Genomic DNA, 19480 nt, shown 5'->3' with positions numbered 1-19480 from the left:
GACTTGGATAATAGATAGCTATGACATAACGCTAAGTAGACACCTGTAGCCACTTCAGTTAGCTGTACGGTGGCTGCTTAATTTAGCTAACAAAATAAGAAGCACAGACCCTGAATATTAGTGTTTTTATGACTTTTAAGTCAATAATCGTATTGATTAAAAAATATTGTAGCGTCACACAAATAAGGTGGTGGAAAAGAGAGCAAAACAACAAGCTTCTTTAATGGGCTCCCTGAATTGATGGCCAGCTGTTACATGTCTGCAGAACACATGGTTTCCAGGTGTTGCAGCAGAACTTCTGCTTAAGGTTTAGGTTTCAGTAGAACTTTAAACAAACTCGAGGCAGTTTTTAGCTGAGTCGTATGCCTAAATATTTGACAATTTAGTAAAAGTTAGTGGAACACTTGGCATTTCTATTGTGCAGTTTAACAGTCTAGGATTACATTAAGATAACTTAAACAACGTGAAAAACATGGTTGTTTTTTTTACATGGTTGAGGGATTGGTTTCTGTTAGGTCTGTTGATCTATATTTATAGGTTTAATAGGACAATTTTAGTTTTACATACGAGTTATTTACAAGATGATTCACACAACATTAAAGTGAAACCAAGACTACGTCAAGATGGGATTTAAAAGACCTAAAGGAGTCTTAGTGTTTTTCATTTAATTCATACACCTTTGTTAATGTAGGATGTAATATAATATTCTTAGCATGGTTTCTGTGAAGTACAGAAATAAGAAACAAACTTGTTTTGGTCTGACTTGCATATTATGTTAGATATTATATATATTCAAACATTATTCAAACATTGTATATATTAGGGCTGCTTAGTTAAATTATGTGGTTGCAGTATTATTAGTAAATGATGCAATGTCGGTATCGGTAATGATTAATGCACATTTCCCCCTCGATTATCACATTGCCTGACACAAAAACTGCTTAATTCCAAAACTCGTTAAAGGGATTCCCACAAAACTTTCTACATACAAGTTTTTATTAATTTTCTGTCTTTTATTGGATAAAGTAAATGTCTAATAACTTGTAACTCTGTATTCAACCCTTTGCAAGTTTATCTTTAGCTCAATATCCATGTACACTGTACGGCTAATGGGTAATCATTCAAGTACTATACAATGGATTTATTTGTGCTAGAAATATATTTGTTTACTGCTGTGAAATGCTTTGCAAGGTAAAGGTATTTGGAAAAAACTAATAGTTTCATTGCCAAAAGTAACTTTTAAATGCATTTTCCCCAGTTGTTGGCTAGAATAATACTGTGCAGCCCTAATGGAGATGCTGAAGAACTCAGGAAGGCTGTGATGGTAAAAAAAAATGAAAAAGCTAAATAGATGCAACATGTTTCAAGAAAATATGCCTCAAACAATTGTGCGCCCTATTGTTGTCCTGCCATTATCTCAAGCTTATCTACACAACTGCAACTCACTCATCTTTTTTCCGGACAATTCTCTGATAACTCTAAAGATGGTTTTGCGTAAAAATCCCAGAAGTAGATTCAAACGTTTCAGAAACTTTTAGACCACCCCATCTGGTGCCAACAACCATGCCATGTTTAAAGTCCATTTAAATTCCTCTTCTTCCCCATTCGGATGCTCTCCTTAAACCTCACTAAGTCTTCACAATATCTTGATGTCTAAATGCATTGAGTTGTTTCCATGTGTATTGGTTGCTGTTTGTGTCAACAAGCAGTTTAACTGATTTATCTAATTTGGTTGCGAGTGCTGTAATGTGCATTTACTCCTGATTGAACTTTGTTTGCATATGTTTGTCTTGAAGACATACTAACCAGAAAATAATTTTAGTTTGGCTTGGTCCCAGTTCATGCTAAATAGAGATCGAGCTTTATAAAAGAATCCTCTACATGTGTAGGTTCAAGGTCTCTACTGAAACTGTAACCATAACTGAAAGCCAGCTGGTGGTTTTGTGGACAAAAACAAAAAAAAGATATATAAATACACAGGGCAACAACAGATGTCACCACAGTTCGGCTACAGGAGTTGTGTGTGTTGTGCGCTGACAGGAAGGGCTTTAACTTTGGTTTTAGTGTATCATAGCCACAATAAGAATGCAACGTTTGAGTCAGCTGGTGTTTTCATCTGGCTTTTATTAGAGGGTGGTGTAAAGGCTCATAGATAAATTGTTTTTTTCCAGAAAGAGAGACTTGAGGGAAAGACAGGAAATAGGTGTATCATCTTATATAACTGTCAAATAAGCAGAGTGATAACAGGTTAGAATTTGGCCAAAATATAATCATATTGGGCAACGTTTTTTTTTTTTTTTTCACAATGAAATTGCAGATTTAGCGTTTCTATTTACATAAAAAGTGTGTGGCCTGGTATGGACAAACAGATCTAATATATCCCAGCAGATTGGAACCAGAGTTCAACCTTAGGAGGAACCGCCCAGTCTGCAGTTTATCTTGAAATCGGCTCATGATACTTTGCTAATCTCATGTCAGTCTACACTTGTATGAATAGTTCCCTTAAATCTGTTTCATTCACCATATGACTGCAAACTGACTTTGTTGTTTAAGCATAAGGAGGGGAGGGGCTAATCAAACAGATAAGCCAGATCACTGTGAGGTTTAGGGACGCATGCGCTGGAGTCCAATTAGGTTCAAGGACACATGCCACTGTTCTATGATGATGATTGTGTTTATTTGTTTGACGGAGTATTTAATATATCAGTATTTTCTTACATGTTGCCCTGTGAAGATTTAGTCTGAAGTTTTACAGATTTGAATGTAAAACATTTTTATTCTTTGATTTAATAAGCCTATGTTTTACCACTATAGACAGTGTGGCACCACTGTAAGCTTTTGCTCTTGTGTTTGTCATTTAAAGAGTGTGAGAAGACATTGGGCAGTATTAAGTGCTTGACTCAACTGTGGGTGGGGAAGATACTTGGAAACTTCTCTTGAAATGAGGGGGTGAACAATTTTCCATTTGCTCTTATTTAATTCAGATTTTTTATTTTTATATGCGCTTGCTTTCCTTCACAAATTGAATAAAACTCACACAATAATCTACTTTTTAAGACCTTTATTGATTACTTGATGTTGATCTGTCATTGGAGTAGTATAAATGCAGAAATAAGGCCCCACAATAGTGGTTGGAATATGTATAATAAAAGATTAAAAATAAATCTCTTATAAGTCAAATACTTCTCACCTAAGAGAGAGGAAGGGAGTTATTTCTTCTTTTCATTTATGAACTGCTCTGTTTTACTAGTTGGCTTGACTCATGGTTTGTCATATAATTTTATGGATACATTTATAAAATAAAATGCAGCCATGTGATGAGAGGCTTCATTTTCAGACAAGTTTATCTTCCTCTTAAATATTTTTGAGGTTTTCTGGAAGTAATTGGAATGCTCAAAAACTACATAGACTTCAATTTAATTGTGCATTATTTGATGGGAAAATTTTATTATATATATATATATATATATATATATATATATATATATATATATATATATATATATATATATATATATATATATATATATATATATTAAAAACTGTACAGTTAAAAATGGCATACTTATTTGTATCCAAAGGGGTTCACATCAACTCAGTTTTGTCAATTAACATAATTGTTTATAAAGATTTTCTTTTCTTTTTTTTGTTTGTTTTCCTCTAATACAGTGGTTCCCAATTCCGGTCCTCAGGGCCCCCCTGCCTGCATGTTTTAGATGTGCCTCTACACCAGAACAGCTGATTCAAATGATTGCATGACATCTTCTGCAGCCACCAAGTACTTCAGGAGCCTGTTAATCACCCAAAGATTCAATCCAGGTGTGTGGCAGAAGGGAAACACCTAAAACATGCAGTCAGGGGGGCCCGAGGACTGGAATTGGGAACCACTGCAGTCTAATACACTTCTTGTGTTTCCTGCCCAGGGCCTGCCATCTTGTTTCACAAGCTTGTTTTGCAACTTGTATTTATTTGGACTTTGTCAGGTCTGATCAACAGATGGGATGAAAGTTTTGGAAAATATTTTCTTTACTTTAGTAAAGAAAAGTGAGAAAGACAAAATCAATTAAGATTGTAATTGGTATGAAATGTAGATTTTTTTTTTTTCTTTAAGCTATATCTCCCGTGCCTAGTTTTAATCTGTTTGACCAACTAATTTTTGTTGCACATCACTGGATGTGGCAAATGTTAGCACTTTTTGTAGTAAACACACTTAGCAAAAAATTTGTAAAAATGTTTTATAAAATTCTTAACTCTGTTCAGAGAAGAGTGGGAAGTTTAAAAAAATAAACAGTGACTGCAGAAGTTTGTCACTGATCTCAGTGATTCACTCTTTGCAACTTGCTAACAGGCAAACTGAAACTACATCCCTTACATGATCTGAGTAAATGTTCTTAGCAGCACTTCCAAATAATTTTCAAGACCGACACCCAAACCTTTATCAATGACTATTTACTCTCCCATTGATGATTGTCTTGTTTGTTGCAGCAGCACCTCTTCAGTGGTGTGGATGAGGGAAACATGGCAGACCGCACGCCACCTCTGGAGTCTGGCCAGCTTCTCAGCCCTGAACTCCCAATCCTGGCCTCACCACCACCCCCAGCCATGGTCAACGGAGAAGGTCCCCAGCAGGTAGACACACATCTCTGTGCTCACTTATTAGTTCTCTGCTTTCAGTTGCTCTCGTATCCAAATGCTTGGCATTTAGACCTGTACTTTTATTTTGGAAAGGTTCTGAGTTGGGGAGCACTGATAAATCAGCCCAGATTTTCTTAATTTTGGGAGATCTGTGATCAGCCGATGCTTGTAAGGCCGATATTATCCAACGATCAGGGATAATTTCAAGGATAGTCCATAAATTTTACATAGATTTAGTTGGGGAAATTTTACAAGATTAATGTTTTTCAGTTTAGCCATGTGAAAACCAATTTTGTTGTTTTTGGATAATTGTGTCCAAGTTCTAGTTAACCGGCTCTTAATTTGAGGTCAATGTTTCCCCTACCATTATCAAAGGGTGACACCCTGCCGATGAGAAGATCACTGCATGTAGTTATTGTACGTGTTCACGTTTAATGAACTATGAAGACGTTCAAAGTCCATTAACTGTGTATGTTAATTAACTGTTTTATCAGCCTATCTACCTAATGCTATATCATATTGCTATATTGGTTCTTTCTCTACTTTCAGCAATGTCTTATGAAAGGCCAAACTTGACAAAAGCTGGACAATAACACCTTCTTCACACCCTCTGAGTCTCATTTTCTTGCACGCTGGTGAAATGAATAAAAGATCATAAAGAGAGAGATGGATATATAAATTAAGAGAGTTATAAACACAGCACATATCAGATTAATACAGAACAAGCCATAGAAGTCCCCAGAGGAGACACTGGAAGTGAATTTGAAGAATTTAGAGGCAATCTTCCTCTTTCATTACATTTACTTTCTGCAATGCCAACTCCCTCAGCATGATGATGTCGCCACTGTGCTTAACACTTTGGCTCCTCTGATTTTGAAATCTTTCTCTTTGTTTCTAGTCTGCTTGTAGGACAATGCAATGGAGTTACATTTGTGAGAAATTCTTCTATGTTTTGTTGGCCTCAAGTTGGCAACTGGTGAACTGTGAAAGAAGAATGATAAATTTATCATTCTTGTCAACCATCCCTCATTGTTTTATATTTAGCTCCTGAAGTGGTTACCCCTGGGGCAAAAAAAGTGTAAGATTTGTTGAGCGTTGCAGGGAATCAGTGATGTGGTATTTGGTTGTTTGGATTAACCTGCAGGGTCTTGTGTGTCATTAAGAAAACACACAAGTATTTGAAGCCTTGCACGTCGCGCTGTATATTGACAGTAGAAAAATGCCATTGTTTGAATTAGTCTGATTATTCATTAATTACCTTAACATTATTTATTTAATGACATGTCTCTTTGGGTAATGATTTCATTCAATTATCAAAGATTTCTGCTTAGTAAGATAGAAAAATGCATTAATGAAGAGTGTTTTAAAGACATTTTGGTCTTCCTTTTTATGAAACCTTTCTGGTTTTTTTTAAAGCTTTTTAACATGCTTAACAGGTTGTGTTCTTACTCAACTAAGTACTGAAACAAACCAAATGGATTTGCTGTCCTCATCAGTTGCTCACTGAACGGAGTTCATAGGCACCAGCTGCACCCTGCTAATGAACCGCATCTCTCTCAGTTTTGATAGCCGATTTGCCATATATGTACATAATACTGGTTATCTCCCATCATGACCCGTCAGTATCCCCTTGAGATTAAGCTATCCTGACAACCCTGAGTGATTTCTTGTCATTTTGATTGTCACTTGTTTGATTTGCTTCGTTTTCTTTTTTTTTCTTGATTTCCTGAGGATAGCTATGACCCCGCAGTGATCTTTCAGTCATTTCCTCAGTCTTACTCCTGGCAAGGCTTGATAATATTACCGCTGCCACATAAAACTGCCTTTCCACCCAGCCTCAGTCATTTTCCACTGTGGAAAAACCCACACCTGAATAAGGCTTTGTTCACTTGGAGATCGAATTTTGCTCGTTTTGTTCATTTGGGAGGGAGGTGTTCTCTGTGAATTCAGTTACCTTACCACCTCGCTTCCAAAGGTTTCCTGATTACCTGAACATGCCCCTTGTGTGTGTTTACTCAGTTTTATGAGAGCTAAAGGAATAAAATGCTGTTGCTGCTTCCTGACTGTCATCATTACCACTCTGCTGCTCTGAAATTTTCAGACACAGCTAAAATACGTATAACGGCTGTTTTTCTTTTCTCTTTTTTTATCACCATTTTCAGTATTATCAGTTCATTTTAAAGGTTCAGGTACGTACATTTAGAAAAATCTAGTGTATAACTATAAAAATATTACATGTGCAGCTTCTTTGTACTTTGCAAAAGAATTGAGCTATTTCATATACTGTCACTTTACAACCACAAATTTGAATGCATATTATGTAGATTTTTGTGACGGATCAAACACCATTTTAGTGCCTAATTCGTAAGTATAAGGAAAATAAAAACATGGTTTAAGATTTGCATTTGCATTAATTCTCCCTTTGTTCTAAAACATATAAATAAAATAGAGTAGTCTCCTAATTAGTAGTCTCCTGGTGTGCAATTTTATCTCTGGTCTGAATGAACACTGCAGATGGCTTTTGAAAACACTCCAGCCCCACAAAGAAGTATGGTGGTGACAGCATCATGCTGTGGGAATACTTTTCTTCATCAAGGACAGGAAAGCCAGTGAGTTGGTAGTGAGATTAATCAAACGGAGCGCTGTCAGCGGAAAATTCTTTAGAGGTTGAAAGGAGTTACAGTGGGGTGACTATTGTTAACTGGAAACGTGCAGACATGACCTGGTGGGCCGGCCTATCAGTCAAGCCTCTCACCGAAAAGTAGAAGAGGACAGTGGTTGATTTTTAGACTTTTGCTGAGCTAGATAATATTGGCGGATAACATCCGCTTCACAAGTAAGTATCGGCCGATTGCCTGTCTCCCAAAATTAAGGAAATCAGCTGACCGATAAATCGGTGCACCCTAAAAAATTCATATACTCATATATATTCATATATTATGTTTTTCTATATTTATGGAAATTATCAAATTCTTTTGTCTTTATTTATTGTAAAAAATAACTTAAACCTAGTCCTAATTTTAAATGCATTTATAAACATTGATCATTTGTACCAGAGTGGCAAATGCAGATTTTTCTTTCTTATATATAGTATTTATTGTTGAGGAGGATGTAACTCTACCAGCGCATCTAATAGAGTAAAAAGTGGAGAGTGACATGTGGAGCAACCTTTTGGGCAGCATAATGTAGGGGGTTTTTCTTAGAAATGACGTCAGGACCAGATATTTTGGTCTATATTTTCTAGGTCAGTAGTTTCTGTTCAAATTAGACATTTTCATATTTGCTTTAGAATAGGCCAGACATTTTAAAGTTGCCTGCCTACCTACCTAAAACCTTTGGAACAAAAAGCCTTTTGTTTTGAACTGCATAGTTTTAAAAATATCACATTCGGCGGGTCATGATGAATTCATTAAATCCTGTAACTGGCTCTCAAAACTCTTTATTTTGCATTTCTTTTTCGTTATTAACTGTAATTATCATCAAGTTATTTGCCTCAAGACAGAAATTATCTAATGATGCACAACATAGCTGCTTAAAACTCTGCCTTATATAATTAATATTATTTGTTATTGCATACTATTAATAAACGGTTAGATTAGAAAACTGAACTTGTCTATAAGTTCAGTTCATATTAGTTCATAAAAAAAGAATGAACAGACTTTGAAACCCAGGACCTGATATCAGACAGATAAATTATGCCATTAGTTTTTATGTAGCACTATAAATATATATGTTTGATAATTACTGACAGCTTGACGTCTTTCATTTTGTATTTATAATATTGTGACATGGCACTTACCTGGATTTAAAAAAAAGGAGTGCATCTTGGCAGATGTTGATGCTGACCCTGACAACACTGCTTACAGAAGTTTTTTCCTCCTGTAGCTGTCCAGGTAATAACTGATGGTTGAGGAGTCATATGAGGTCAGAGAGTGGACCTTCAGTGTGTCTCAGGACAGACTGCTAAAGTAATGCAGATGAAAGGTTTCCACGTACTAAAGTTGTTCTGAGGAAAAACTGTCCTCAGAATATTTTGTGTATTCCCACCAGTATTTAGCAATGTTCGGTTGTAATTGTTCAAGACCAACGTTGATATGCTTTCATTTTGATCAAAAACAGTTGATTATTATACAGTCTAAGCTCATTCTTAACTAAATTTGTAAAGGTTGATGGCTGTTAAAAAATATAAACACCAATGATTCTATTCTAATTAAGACTCGCATGCAAGCGAGTCTTAAGTGAATTTAAAAGATCTAAATTCATTTTTATTACATACACAATACTCATGAAGAGACAGGTTTTCTAGGAATGACATTCTGTGGTTTACAGTCAATGACAGTCGGCTGAGCATCTGTCAAGTCAGCAGTCTTTCTCATGATTGTGAAGATCATATTGTAACTTTTCTGCATTAAAATATTTTTTTTATTGGTTTTAAGTGATCTGTTTCATGAGAATTTGAATTTGAGTTTTCATTAGCTGTAAGCAATAAACATCAGAATGAACAAGTCTAAATACTGAATGATTTACTGTGTGCAGTGAATCTATATAATGAGTTTTGCTGTTTGAGGGTGTTCAATAAAGGTGGTACATTTGAACATGCTGTTGGTCTGCACTGAAGTTCTTTTTGAAAGGCTTTTTATAGGGATTATTTTTGTTTTCCTACACTTAAGTCCTTCCTGTGTAGCTTGGTGTGTAGTGACATTAAAAAAGAAAAAAGAATCGTTTAGACTTTTTCCAATATTGCCATACCAATAACGTGTTTTCTTTTTTTTTTTTTTACTAACAGTTGCATGTTCAGTTTGGTCATGGTTGCAACAGGTTTCCAGGCAGGGTTCCCTTATCTCACTGGTGATGTTGAAATCGATACTTAAAACGGCCTAATAAAGTATACAACATCCTGTTTTACGGTGTCCTGCTTTAAGGGCACCATGCGAGTCACACATCTAGGTTTTGAGCTCTGTATTGGTTGCTCTTTGACACATCTGTATTTTTGTAAAGTATCTTGTAAACGTCACTTTCTTAATGTGACTTAATATTTCAAGCCTTTGTTCACTATTGATGTTGCATTGTCTAAAGCTGGGCTAAAAGAGAATAGACTCTGGACTTCATACAGTTTTAAAGTGGAGCAGAAGAAAATGTCAAAATGCAGTTTTCTAGTTGCTTGGGTCTGTTTAGATCAGGGGTGGGCACTCCTGGTCCTCGAGGGCCAGTGTCCTGCATCTCTTAGATGTCTCCCTGATCCAACACATCTGAATCCAATAGCTGAGTCACCTCCCAAGTGCAGTCAGGTTTTCCAGAGTGCTGCTAATAACCTTATTATTTGACTCAGGTGTGTTGAAGTAAAGATACATCTAAAAGTTGCAGGTCACTGGTCCTCGAGGACCAGGAGTGCCCACCCCTGGTTTAGATATTGTAGATCACAGGTGTCAAACTCCAGTCCTAGAGGGCCAATGCCCTGCAACTTTTAGATGTGCCACCTGAATAGAATAATTAAGTCATTAACTTAGCTAAACTTATCTACACAAGAAGGAGGTAATTAAGTCATTTCATTTCAGTTTTTTGTACTTGTGACACATCTAAAAACTGTAGGACAATGGCCCTTGAGGACTGGAGTTTGACACCCTTGCTATAGATTATAGTCAATGGGTTGCTAAAATTCATTGTGAGCTATAGGGTGTTTGCGATGATCAAAGAGAGGGTTGAGTAAAATATGAGTACACTGATAAATTAATTTTGGGAGATCTGCGATTGGATGAAACTGGCATGACAAAACCAATCTTATTTATATACCTCCGGAAAGGTTTGAAAATCAGCCACGGTCTCCTTTTGCTCTGCTGTGAGAGAGGGTTGCTTGACAGAGCTGCTCACCAGATGCTGCACATTATCTGCACGGTGCAGTCAACAATAGTCAACCCACTGTTGCCAACTGCATCACTGTGTTTAATGACTTTTCAGACAAAAACATTAGTATCGGTCAAAAACGTAATCGGCAGGTCAAGCATTTAAAGATTGAAGATCGACCAGAAATCTACAATCAGTGCACCCCTAGTAACATTTGTTAATTATAATCAGTATAGCCATCACAATATTTAGCAATCATACTGAAGTTTCATCTATTCTTGGTATTAGGAAAACATAAGATTTGTGAATTGTACTATAAGGACAAAAAAGTGTTGGTCTTTCTGCTTTGATGTCATAACAAATAAAGACCGTAAAAATAAGTACTCAGCTTAGCTACTGAAAACAAATAATGCATTTTTTAATCTCAACAATAAAGATTTTGTTGAAAAAATTACTTGTGTGGCAATTAGCTTATGTTTTCAACATAAAAAAGCTATATTGATAACACTGTTAGACGTAATAATCAGTAGTACTTTTGAATTAATATTTCACATGAACTGAATATGTAAAATTTTGTCAGTACTGCTAAACCTTTATATTTTACTATGCAAGAGAATAATAAAAAAAGCACATTTGTAATGTTTCTGTTTGACCTTTCAGCCATTTTTTTTCTGGGAATTAAATGTAACGTAGGCGTGCTGTTTGTCTGATAAGGTGCGTAAATATCATGACGGCTGGAGAGTGAGGAGCAGGGATTACAGGAGGGGTCTGGGCCCTGACAGAATGAGGCAAGACGGTGGTGACAGTGAAGTGAATTCACTGCGATAGCTGACCCCCTTGGTTTCTGACCTTTTCGTTAGAGAAGCAGGAAGGACAGAATATTCTTTGTACTTGTTTTTTCTTTTTTAATCCAAGTCTTTGGCTTTGATATTAACGCTCCATTGGACCAATTATTCTGAGTCAGAAAGGAAGCTCTTGTCTTGGGGTCATTACCTGAGATGATTCCTTTTAAGAGATGACTTTGGCTACAGGATGAATCACTGCTTCTTTCCACCCCCCCTTTGGTTTTTCCTGCTCTTGCCGTTTTGGTTTGGAGCTAAATAGGTAACAGATGAATCAGTCTGCTTCTGTCAATGTTTAAGCCTCACTAATGGCTTTAGCACTTAGCGGTTGGCTGTGCTGATGGATATGTATATTTTTTCCCATTTTGTTCATTACTCTAATTTGTTAGTGCCTAGATTTAACATTTTAAAACTTTTATGCTTTTTTTTGTTGTTGTTCTCCTCATTTGATGTATTTTAGGACTTTGTTTACCTCCTGAAAACATGTAACGCATTTGTATTACCTCATGTTGTTGGCTTCTTATCAAACAGAATCTGTTTAAAAGTTCTTTCAAATAGACTGATTGATGGATTACAAAGACCAGTGAATACTCGGCTGGGATATTAATTAACTTTAACACCTTCTTAGTTTAAACAAAATCTGCACAAAGTGAGGTGACATTTATGACCAAATATATATAGATATATATTTTTTCGTTCAGTTGTGAGTAAACGCAGCATTTCGTGACTTGAGCTAGGCAAAGAACACAGTCATAAATGTTTACTCTGCTTGTGGCTACATATTATGTGTGGGCTAATGTTACAGTGGGATAGTGAGAACTGACTCTTAATTTAGCCGTATTTAGCACCGGCCTTGTACGTGGTAACCAGACAGACGAGACAGAACCCTGGACGCGTTCCCTTTACAAGTGACCAGAGGGCTTGAGATGTTGTGACAAATATGCAACCCACTCTTCTTGTCTCCTGGTCTCCCTCTGAATCATCTGCAATGGCGGGGGTGAGCCCACTGTTTGTCAACTGTTGCAAGGAGGAGGATAATTTGTGACTCAGCAGGGTTTAGGGCACCTTGTTTAAGTCGGTAAAGCAAACCATGTCAACTTAGCTGCTTTGAAATAGGAATGTTTAGACACTACATCCAAGCTCTGTACTGGTGGTGAAACGCTTACTGCAGCTTGTTTGTGTCAAAAATTCACAAATATACAGCCAGGTCAGATTTTCTCGTTGCCAAGAAACACCTCACCAGACATGGTGAATCAAATTAAACAGGTAAACCAAAATATTCCAACTTCTTTAGTAGTTGGTTGGTGGTTGATTAGTTCACAAGGTGCACTTAAATGAGGTAAGTACACACCTTACAAATTGTAATGTAGAGGGCTCAAGGCCACGTAGATGAGCACGCTTGTCAATGCATGTTAACGTTAACAATTTGCGTTCTGTACGTCATGTTTGATCTTTTGACTTGTTTACAGAAAACATTTTCATATTAAACAATAAAGAACAATTTCCAAAGTTTTATTTCCTTATTAAAATAGAGTTTTAAAGTAGTCCCATATTTATTAACTGTTTCCTATTCAAATGCCAAACTCCTACTTTTTTAATTACTATTGCATTTTATTAGGAAATAAAGATGATTGAAAGAGTCTCTATTGATTGTGAAATAATCTAGTCCAGCTTTTCCTATAGTGCTTACAGGTCCAAGTTTTATGGATCTGGAAACAGAGCTGATCTGTGCTTGTCTAGATGCCAAAAAGCCCTGCAAAATATCCCTTTAGCACACTGCTGAATCAGAGACAAAGCTCCGATTCTCTTAAGTTATTAGATTGACTTACCTTGACTCAGATTTCCAAAAGGCTGCCAGCTTTTTTTAAAATCTTGCATGCCCTGGACACAGAGGTTAAAAGCTCAGAAGCATAAAACTGAGCAGCTTTGCGGTAAAACAATCCACTTTCTAAATATTTACTGACGTCTTTGTCCCTGTTTAATAGTAGCAATCTGAATGAGCAGTCGACATGTGTCCATTGAAAATAGTAATGGAAGCTAAAGTGGTTTCTTTGGCATCGCTTCCAACAACTCACTGATTACTGATAACTAACTGTATCTTCTTTCTTCAGAAAACCCCAAAGTATTTGCTTATTGGACTCAAGGGTGGGCATTTATCATATCAATTGTTATATATCATGATACATTTTTTATCCTGATAATTTGGATTTATTTTTTTATAAAGATAAATTCCAATTAATATTTAAAATTCACCTAAAACTATCTGTATTGTCAGGATTGTTTTTACCATTTTCTCCAGCCATTTGGATCAGTAAAAACTATGTTTAAAAATATGATTAAATGCAGGAACTGTTTGCACTTTCACTATGTAAATCACACTTCATTAGGTGACTGGTATGCTAAAGAAGTGTGTTACAATTGGGAAGGTTTTTCCAGAGCAGTACTTTTATTTGTGGGGCTATAATTACTGGAGTTGGAGTTACACCCATATAGCTACCTAAAGAAGAAGTAATAAATTGCTCTTATCATCCAACGTTATTACAATGTACCACAAGATTGCGATAAAATGTTTAATTTCTTATCACCCAGACTTTATTTTAAACATCTTTACTTTATCTTTAACTAAATATGTGAATAAAGTTACCATGAGATGCTGCTCACTGACTATGTTTAATATCTTTCTGCTAAAACAGAATTCCATAATGCTGTGTCAAATTAATACTTTGCATTATAAAAAAAAATCAAATGGTTGGACCAACTACTAGAGATTTTTGCCCCAAATTTTCTACCTGTTCCCATGTGTAACACTTCCGGGGGATCCTGCATGGTTAAGGATTATCAAATTGCTTTGAATCATCCCTGCACACGTAAGTATACGCCATCAGCTGCAGGGAGATTGCGTCGGTTCCTGGCTAGTTCCGACCCTAGCAGGATTTTCCCTGTGTCATTTGGCTCTCGTTTCCTGTCCACCCAGCTGCTATGCTGCATCAACACACAGTAAACAATTAGGAGGAACAAATAGTGAGAAACCCAAACTCTGAGTCACCGGTGGCTGAGAAACGTCAGAGCTAACTGTCATGAGCAGAGAGCAGGCCCATCCTCAGGGGTAATAAAACACAGAAGTGGCCACCTGGATGACAATGTTTGTTAACTGACCCTCGCACTCTTTGCATAAAAGATATACTTGGATGCAAATCTCTGCAGAATAAGAATTAGCCTTTGGAGAATGCAATCTAAACATTTTTGACTAGACATTATCCATTCCAAGCTAAAGAAAATATCTTTCTTTGAATATGTTCATAAGTCTGAATCTGAGCTTTTGGTTGTCTGTAAATCTTGTGAAATTAGATTTGCAGTTTCTTAACCTATTTTCTGTACCAGTTAAGCCATTTTTCGGAAAAATGTTAAAAACAAATTCAAGTGGAAGCGGTAAGTTGTTGGCAATTTTGTCTCGGCTTGAAAGGGGCTGTAAACGGTTAGTTTGTGTTTGCCAGCTGCATTTATCTGAAGAGGAACTTCCCCTATCTGCGAAGATATAAATTATTTGCTGCCCTTTTTTTCTTTTCTTGTTCTATTTTTCTGCTTTTTTGACTTCTGAAGACCTCTTAAACTGCTGAAGGGACATTTCTTCTGTATGAGCTCTTTAAAATTTTAATTGAGGAGGTTTGTCCTAAAGACTCAGATGAAATCATAGGAATGATTATATGTCTTCTTCTTTTTGATGTTAAAGAAAAAAATAATTTGAGGGGGGTCACATTTTTCAGTCACAGACCATTAGCAGAGAATTGGCCAAATCTGACCTTTGGCCAATTGATTGTGCATTTTCATTTATTTTAATATGACTTGCCAGACAGATGAGCAATAATTTAATAAATCAGGTAGTTGTTTTGGTCCACATAAGAGTAGGCTGATATCGATTTAGACTTCAAGAAAATTGTAGAGAAATGCATGTATTTTGTCTAAAAATACACCCAGAGGGGACACTTTCTTGTTATATTGCCTTGAATTTTAATAAGGACAATAATTCTCTTTAGCTTCTCAATAATCGTCTAAAGCACATGTCCAAGATTAGCAAACAGCCATGGCCTGATAATAATGTTATCATGTATGAGATGATGTAATTCATAGCTAAAACAGAAAAGTTGTGGTTATTTGTACTTCCCTAAAACGGTTGTTGTTAAAGTTTATTCTCTATTTGATCATTGCAAAAATGTAGAAATGGCGCTTGCTTAATTTAGCAGTAGTTTTCTTGAGCTCTTTTATTTCTTTTTGCATAGAAAGTCATACTTTTTGCCCATTTATTTTTAAACTAACACAAGAAAAACAAACTGACCTTAGCTTTTTAATTAGTCAGGCTGTCTTTGTAGTTAAACAGCCTGCAAAAAATTATTTCAAACCTTTGTTTGGTTCTTTATGAGCACGTAGGTGATGACTGATCTCAGTGAAGTTATAGCTGCCTTATGATTATGCTAATCATAAAGCAGCTAGCAGTAATGTTGCTGCACTTTTCAGGTTCATCTTCTCGAAGGTATGCTGGACATAACCGGGGAGCTCCTGTAACTCGCCTCTTAGTGGAAATCTAAACCAAGTGTAGCCAATTCAGTTTTTACAGTTTTTCCATTCAAAGGTAGTGTGTTTGAATATTTTTCTTCCTGTATGTTTTTTTTTTTTTTGAAATGCCACCTTCCAGTGTAAACAGCAGCTAATAAATTTTCATAAAAACTGCAGAGTCCATTTCAAGTGCTACTAAGTGCTCCTTGAAGATTTTATAATTGCAGTGAGAGGTAAAGTGTTATGCGAGTGTTAGTTGGGGTTTGACTTGGGTAAAAATGGCTAAAGGCAAACACACACATTGAAAAACTAAGGGAACAAATTAGACAAGGGTCATTTCCGGAAATGTAATTCAAGTGCTGATTCCGTTGCAGTATTTGGCATTAAACCAGTCTTAGTCTTTGACTGCCAAAACACTGTTTCTTTTCTAGTCCAAAGCAATAAACTTCTTGTTTATGGATACCAACCGGTTCTCTCGAGACTCGTGATTAAAAATCCACAGCCAGTGTAGCATGTCTGATACAATCCAAACTAAGAAAATAAAATAACAAAAGCATATATTGTATGTTCTTTTTCTTGCATAAATCTTTTGATTTGCTGGTGCATAATATGGGGAATAAAATGTTGGTAGATTTGTCTTGAGATGTTGCAACACTAAGTAAACAGAACTGCTCCTTGTTGGGGTTACTTGTAGAAACATAGAAAACACGCAGTTATTCAATATAGCATCAATATATTTTGGATATATTCGTACCTAACCTGATAGATTTCTAAAGTTTCAATTTCTATCTTGCTTGACTTAAAAGCTGTTCTGAAAGTGCTGGTGGTTTGTCACATTAGAAGGTGAAGGAGCACACCTGTCGGGGATAAAATTGTGACAAAGATATAAGTAGGCGTAAGCATGAAATGTCAATTCTGCTTGTAATTGTGCATATCCTTATTTTAAATATGTTTTTTATTTATTTATTTTGAGGACACATTTATACCATCTTTGCTGCACAAGCAGTCTAATACAATCTTCAGACAGCGCACCAAGTTACCCTAAAAAAAGTTTGGCTCATGCCAATAAAATAATGGGGGCAAAAGGAGACTTCAGCTTTTCAAAGGGACATAAATAGAAGTTGTTTTTTTTTGGGCCAAAGTTAAGGGTTTATTCAGACTTGTTTTTATAAATTGCAACTTGAATTTAAATTATCAAATCAATCTATGATGAAAAGTAAAATCTTGCTCACTTTTTAAATGTTTCTTAAATTATCAATGTTAAGTAAATATAAAGTGACAGCTAAAGTTACTCTGGGTCAGATTTTATTGTGCAGCTGCAATTCAAATATATGCAAATTTTAAGTAAACTTGAAAAAATGTTTTTCACCAATGTTTTTAATCCACAATAGTTACCTTTTTTTGTGGCCCTTTGGGAATATTAACTTCTTTGCCAAACTGTTCAATGGTTGGCAAAGGATACAAGCAATGAGAGAAATTGCCTGTGGTAGCTAATAAAGCCACACTTTTCATTTTTCTATTAAAAAAAGACATTTAACTTCCTCAAAATGATCCACCACTTTCTTTTAGCTTATCAAAAGTACTTTCTATTAAGGGTGTTAGTACAAGGCAATGTATTAAATAAATTCCGAGATTATTTACCAAATTAGATTGTAAATGCATTGAACACTATTTAAAGTCTTGTAAATGGGTCTGCTGTGTAAACTGTTAACATTCCTCTTTTATAATTAATCCGACCATAGTTCCCCAAGGTCCTTTTACCTTCCAAGCGTTACTACTTACGGGTTTCTATTTCTCGCTTCTCTTTTCTGTAATTGCATCAATCAATATTATTTGTTGTCTCAGCAGTAAAACAGAAGAATTTCATTTTGTAGAACATTTTTGTGCACCTTTCATTCAGCAGTGTCATTGATGCATGGTACATGCCAACTTGACAGACACTGATCATGTGATCAACACTGTCGCTTTAAGATCCCATCCATTCACAGTAAATGAGGGCAGATGTTGAGGAACTAAGCACTTTCAAGCTGTATTTGCCGTAACTATCCAAATAACTCCTTTGTTTTGACGGAGAGCGTGCTGCTTTACGATCTTTAAAGACGTTGGAGAAACTCAAGGCTGCAGCTGTCGCAAGCAGCAGAGTTCTGCAACTCCACCTCGACTCTGTATCGATCAGGAGCGTTAGGAGGATGTAACCATGCCGCTCTGTGAATGAGAGAGAGAGAGAGCACAAGCCAGGGGGGAGTGTGAGGGGGAGGGAGCGTCAGGAGAGAGTGAGGCAGAGGGACTATAGCGTAGTCGTATATTTCAGCCTCAGAAGCTGCGTGGGTTGCTCAGCTCTCTCACGCAATTGCTGCTGTTGTTGTGAAAAAGACAGAACAAAGGACTCCCCACGCCATGGACCCCTTATACCTTTACTAGCTCAGCAGTGCTGTGATCACACCCTGATGGAATGCTATTGAAATGAGGCACGTTAAGGAGCACAGCAGGCATTAGCTGAGCTGGCACGTAGTCTGTGAAAGAGGCAAAGAAGGAAACAGAATAGCAAAGTGAAAAGTCTTTCTCATTCTTCATCCTCTCCTCTTGGGCTCATCTTGCCGTCTTTTCCTCTTCCGAAGAGTGGCCAGCACTGATAAGGTTCCTCAATCCGTTCTGGTAAAGACGTCGCTGTGGATTGTTGAAAGGGTTGCTGTGGATACTTGCAGCAGGGAGGCTGCTGCAGCGTGTGTCGCGGTTGGAGCAGACGCAGCTGAGCCAACCTGAGCAACCATGAGTTTCATGCTACGCTTTACATAAAGGGCTTCATCCAGCGCAGGAAACCGAGCCTCCAGGCTTTTTTTTTTTTTGGTCTCTTCCTGGACTGAATACCAGGAGTGACGGAAATTGAAGATTGCAAAAGATGAGCTTGGCCAGATGCGTTAGCGTCGCAGGTCATGTGATCCCTGGGTGAAGTTCTGGAGGGTCTAGTAGACCCTGAAGCATATTTTCCTGTCTTTGACGGCGTGAATAGTGACGCTTGAATGAGGGAAAGCAATGCGGGGAACAGTAAGTAGCTGTAAGATTTTTTTTTTTCTTTTTTATAATCAAAATCTTTCTTCTCTCTTTTTTTTTTTTTTAAAAATTGATTTTAACTTACTTGCAGTTGAAAACAAGGTCAGTTTTAGTTTTTTGTCGCATTTATATTTAAATAATTAATGCAAACAACAATCACACACATTACTGAATGAAGCGCTCAGACTCTGATTGAATTAGACTTCCTCGCCCCTCCCACCATCCCCACCATCGCACTACACACACTGCTGACGCTGCTTTGTGGTGGGTTTGTATGACTGTATGAGACTCAGTGTGTGGCAGTCAAAAGGCTCCTTCCTATCGTCCCTGAACACATGAATGGGAGCAGTGTCAGAGATGGAGGTCCTGATGATTTCAGTGTTTGAAGACAACCACAGACAAAGCCCTTTGCCAGAGGAGTGTAGATTCAATGATCGCGACTTCCACAAGAGTGAGGTACCAACGAGCGCCCACACACAGCGCCAGGCAACAAAAACCTTGTTATGCGTATACATGACTTTATAAAGAAAAGCTAATTGAAGGCTAGATTTTGTGGATGT

General features: G+C 36.8%; 1 protein-coding gene across 4 annotated transcripts in view; it reads left to right on the top strand.

The window, feature by feature from the left end:
• Window positions 1–19480, top strand: part of fndc3a (fibronectin type III domain containing 3A) — a 56139-nt gene that overhangs the window by 581 nt on the left and 36078 nt on the right. The window contains exons 1-2 of one of the 4 annotated variants that reach the window (XM_044119671.1): window positions 3804–3819; window positions 4486–4629. In XM_044119671.1, the coding sequence (XP_043975606.1) occupies window positions 4519–4629 (111 nt within the window). In that variant the 5' untranslated portion in view covers window positions 3804–3819; window positions 4486–4518. Of the gene's footprint in view, window positions 1–3803; window positions 3820–4485; window positions 4630–18481; window positions 18915–19480 lie in introns of those variants that run through there. The other 3 variants (XM_044119669.1, XM_044119670.1, XM_044119672.1) reach the window with 3 other exon arrangements.

Source organism: Gambusia affinis, linkage group LG06 (assembly GCF_019740435.1).
Source record: "Gambusia affinis linkage group LG06, SWU_Gaff_1.0, whole genome shotgun sequence".
Taxonomy (NCBI): domain Eukaryota; kingdom Metazoa; phylum Chordata; class Actinopteri; order Cyprinodontiformes; family Poeciliidae; genus Gambusia; species Gambusia affinis.
The sequence above is the reverse complement of the archived record's forward strand: the minus strand, read 5'-3'. Positions and strand labels throughout refer to the sequence as shown.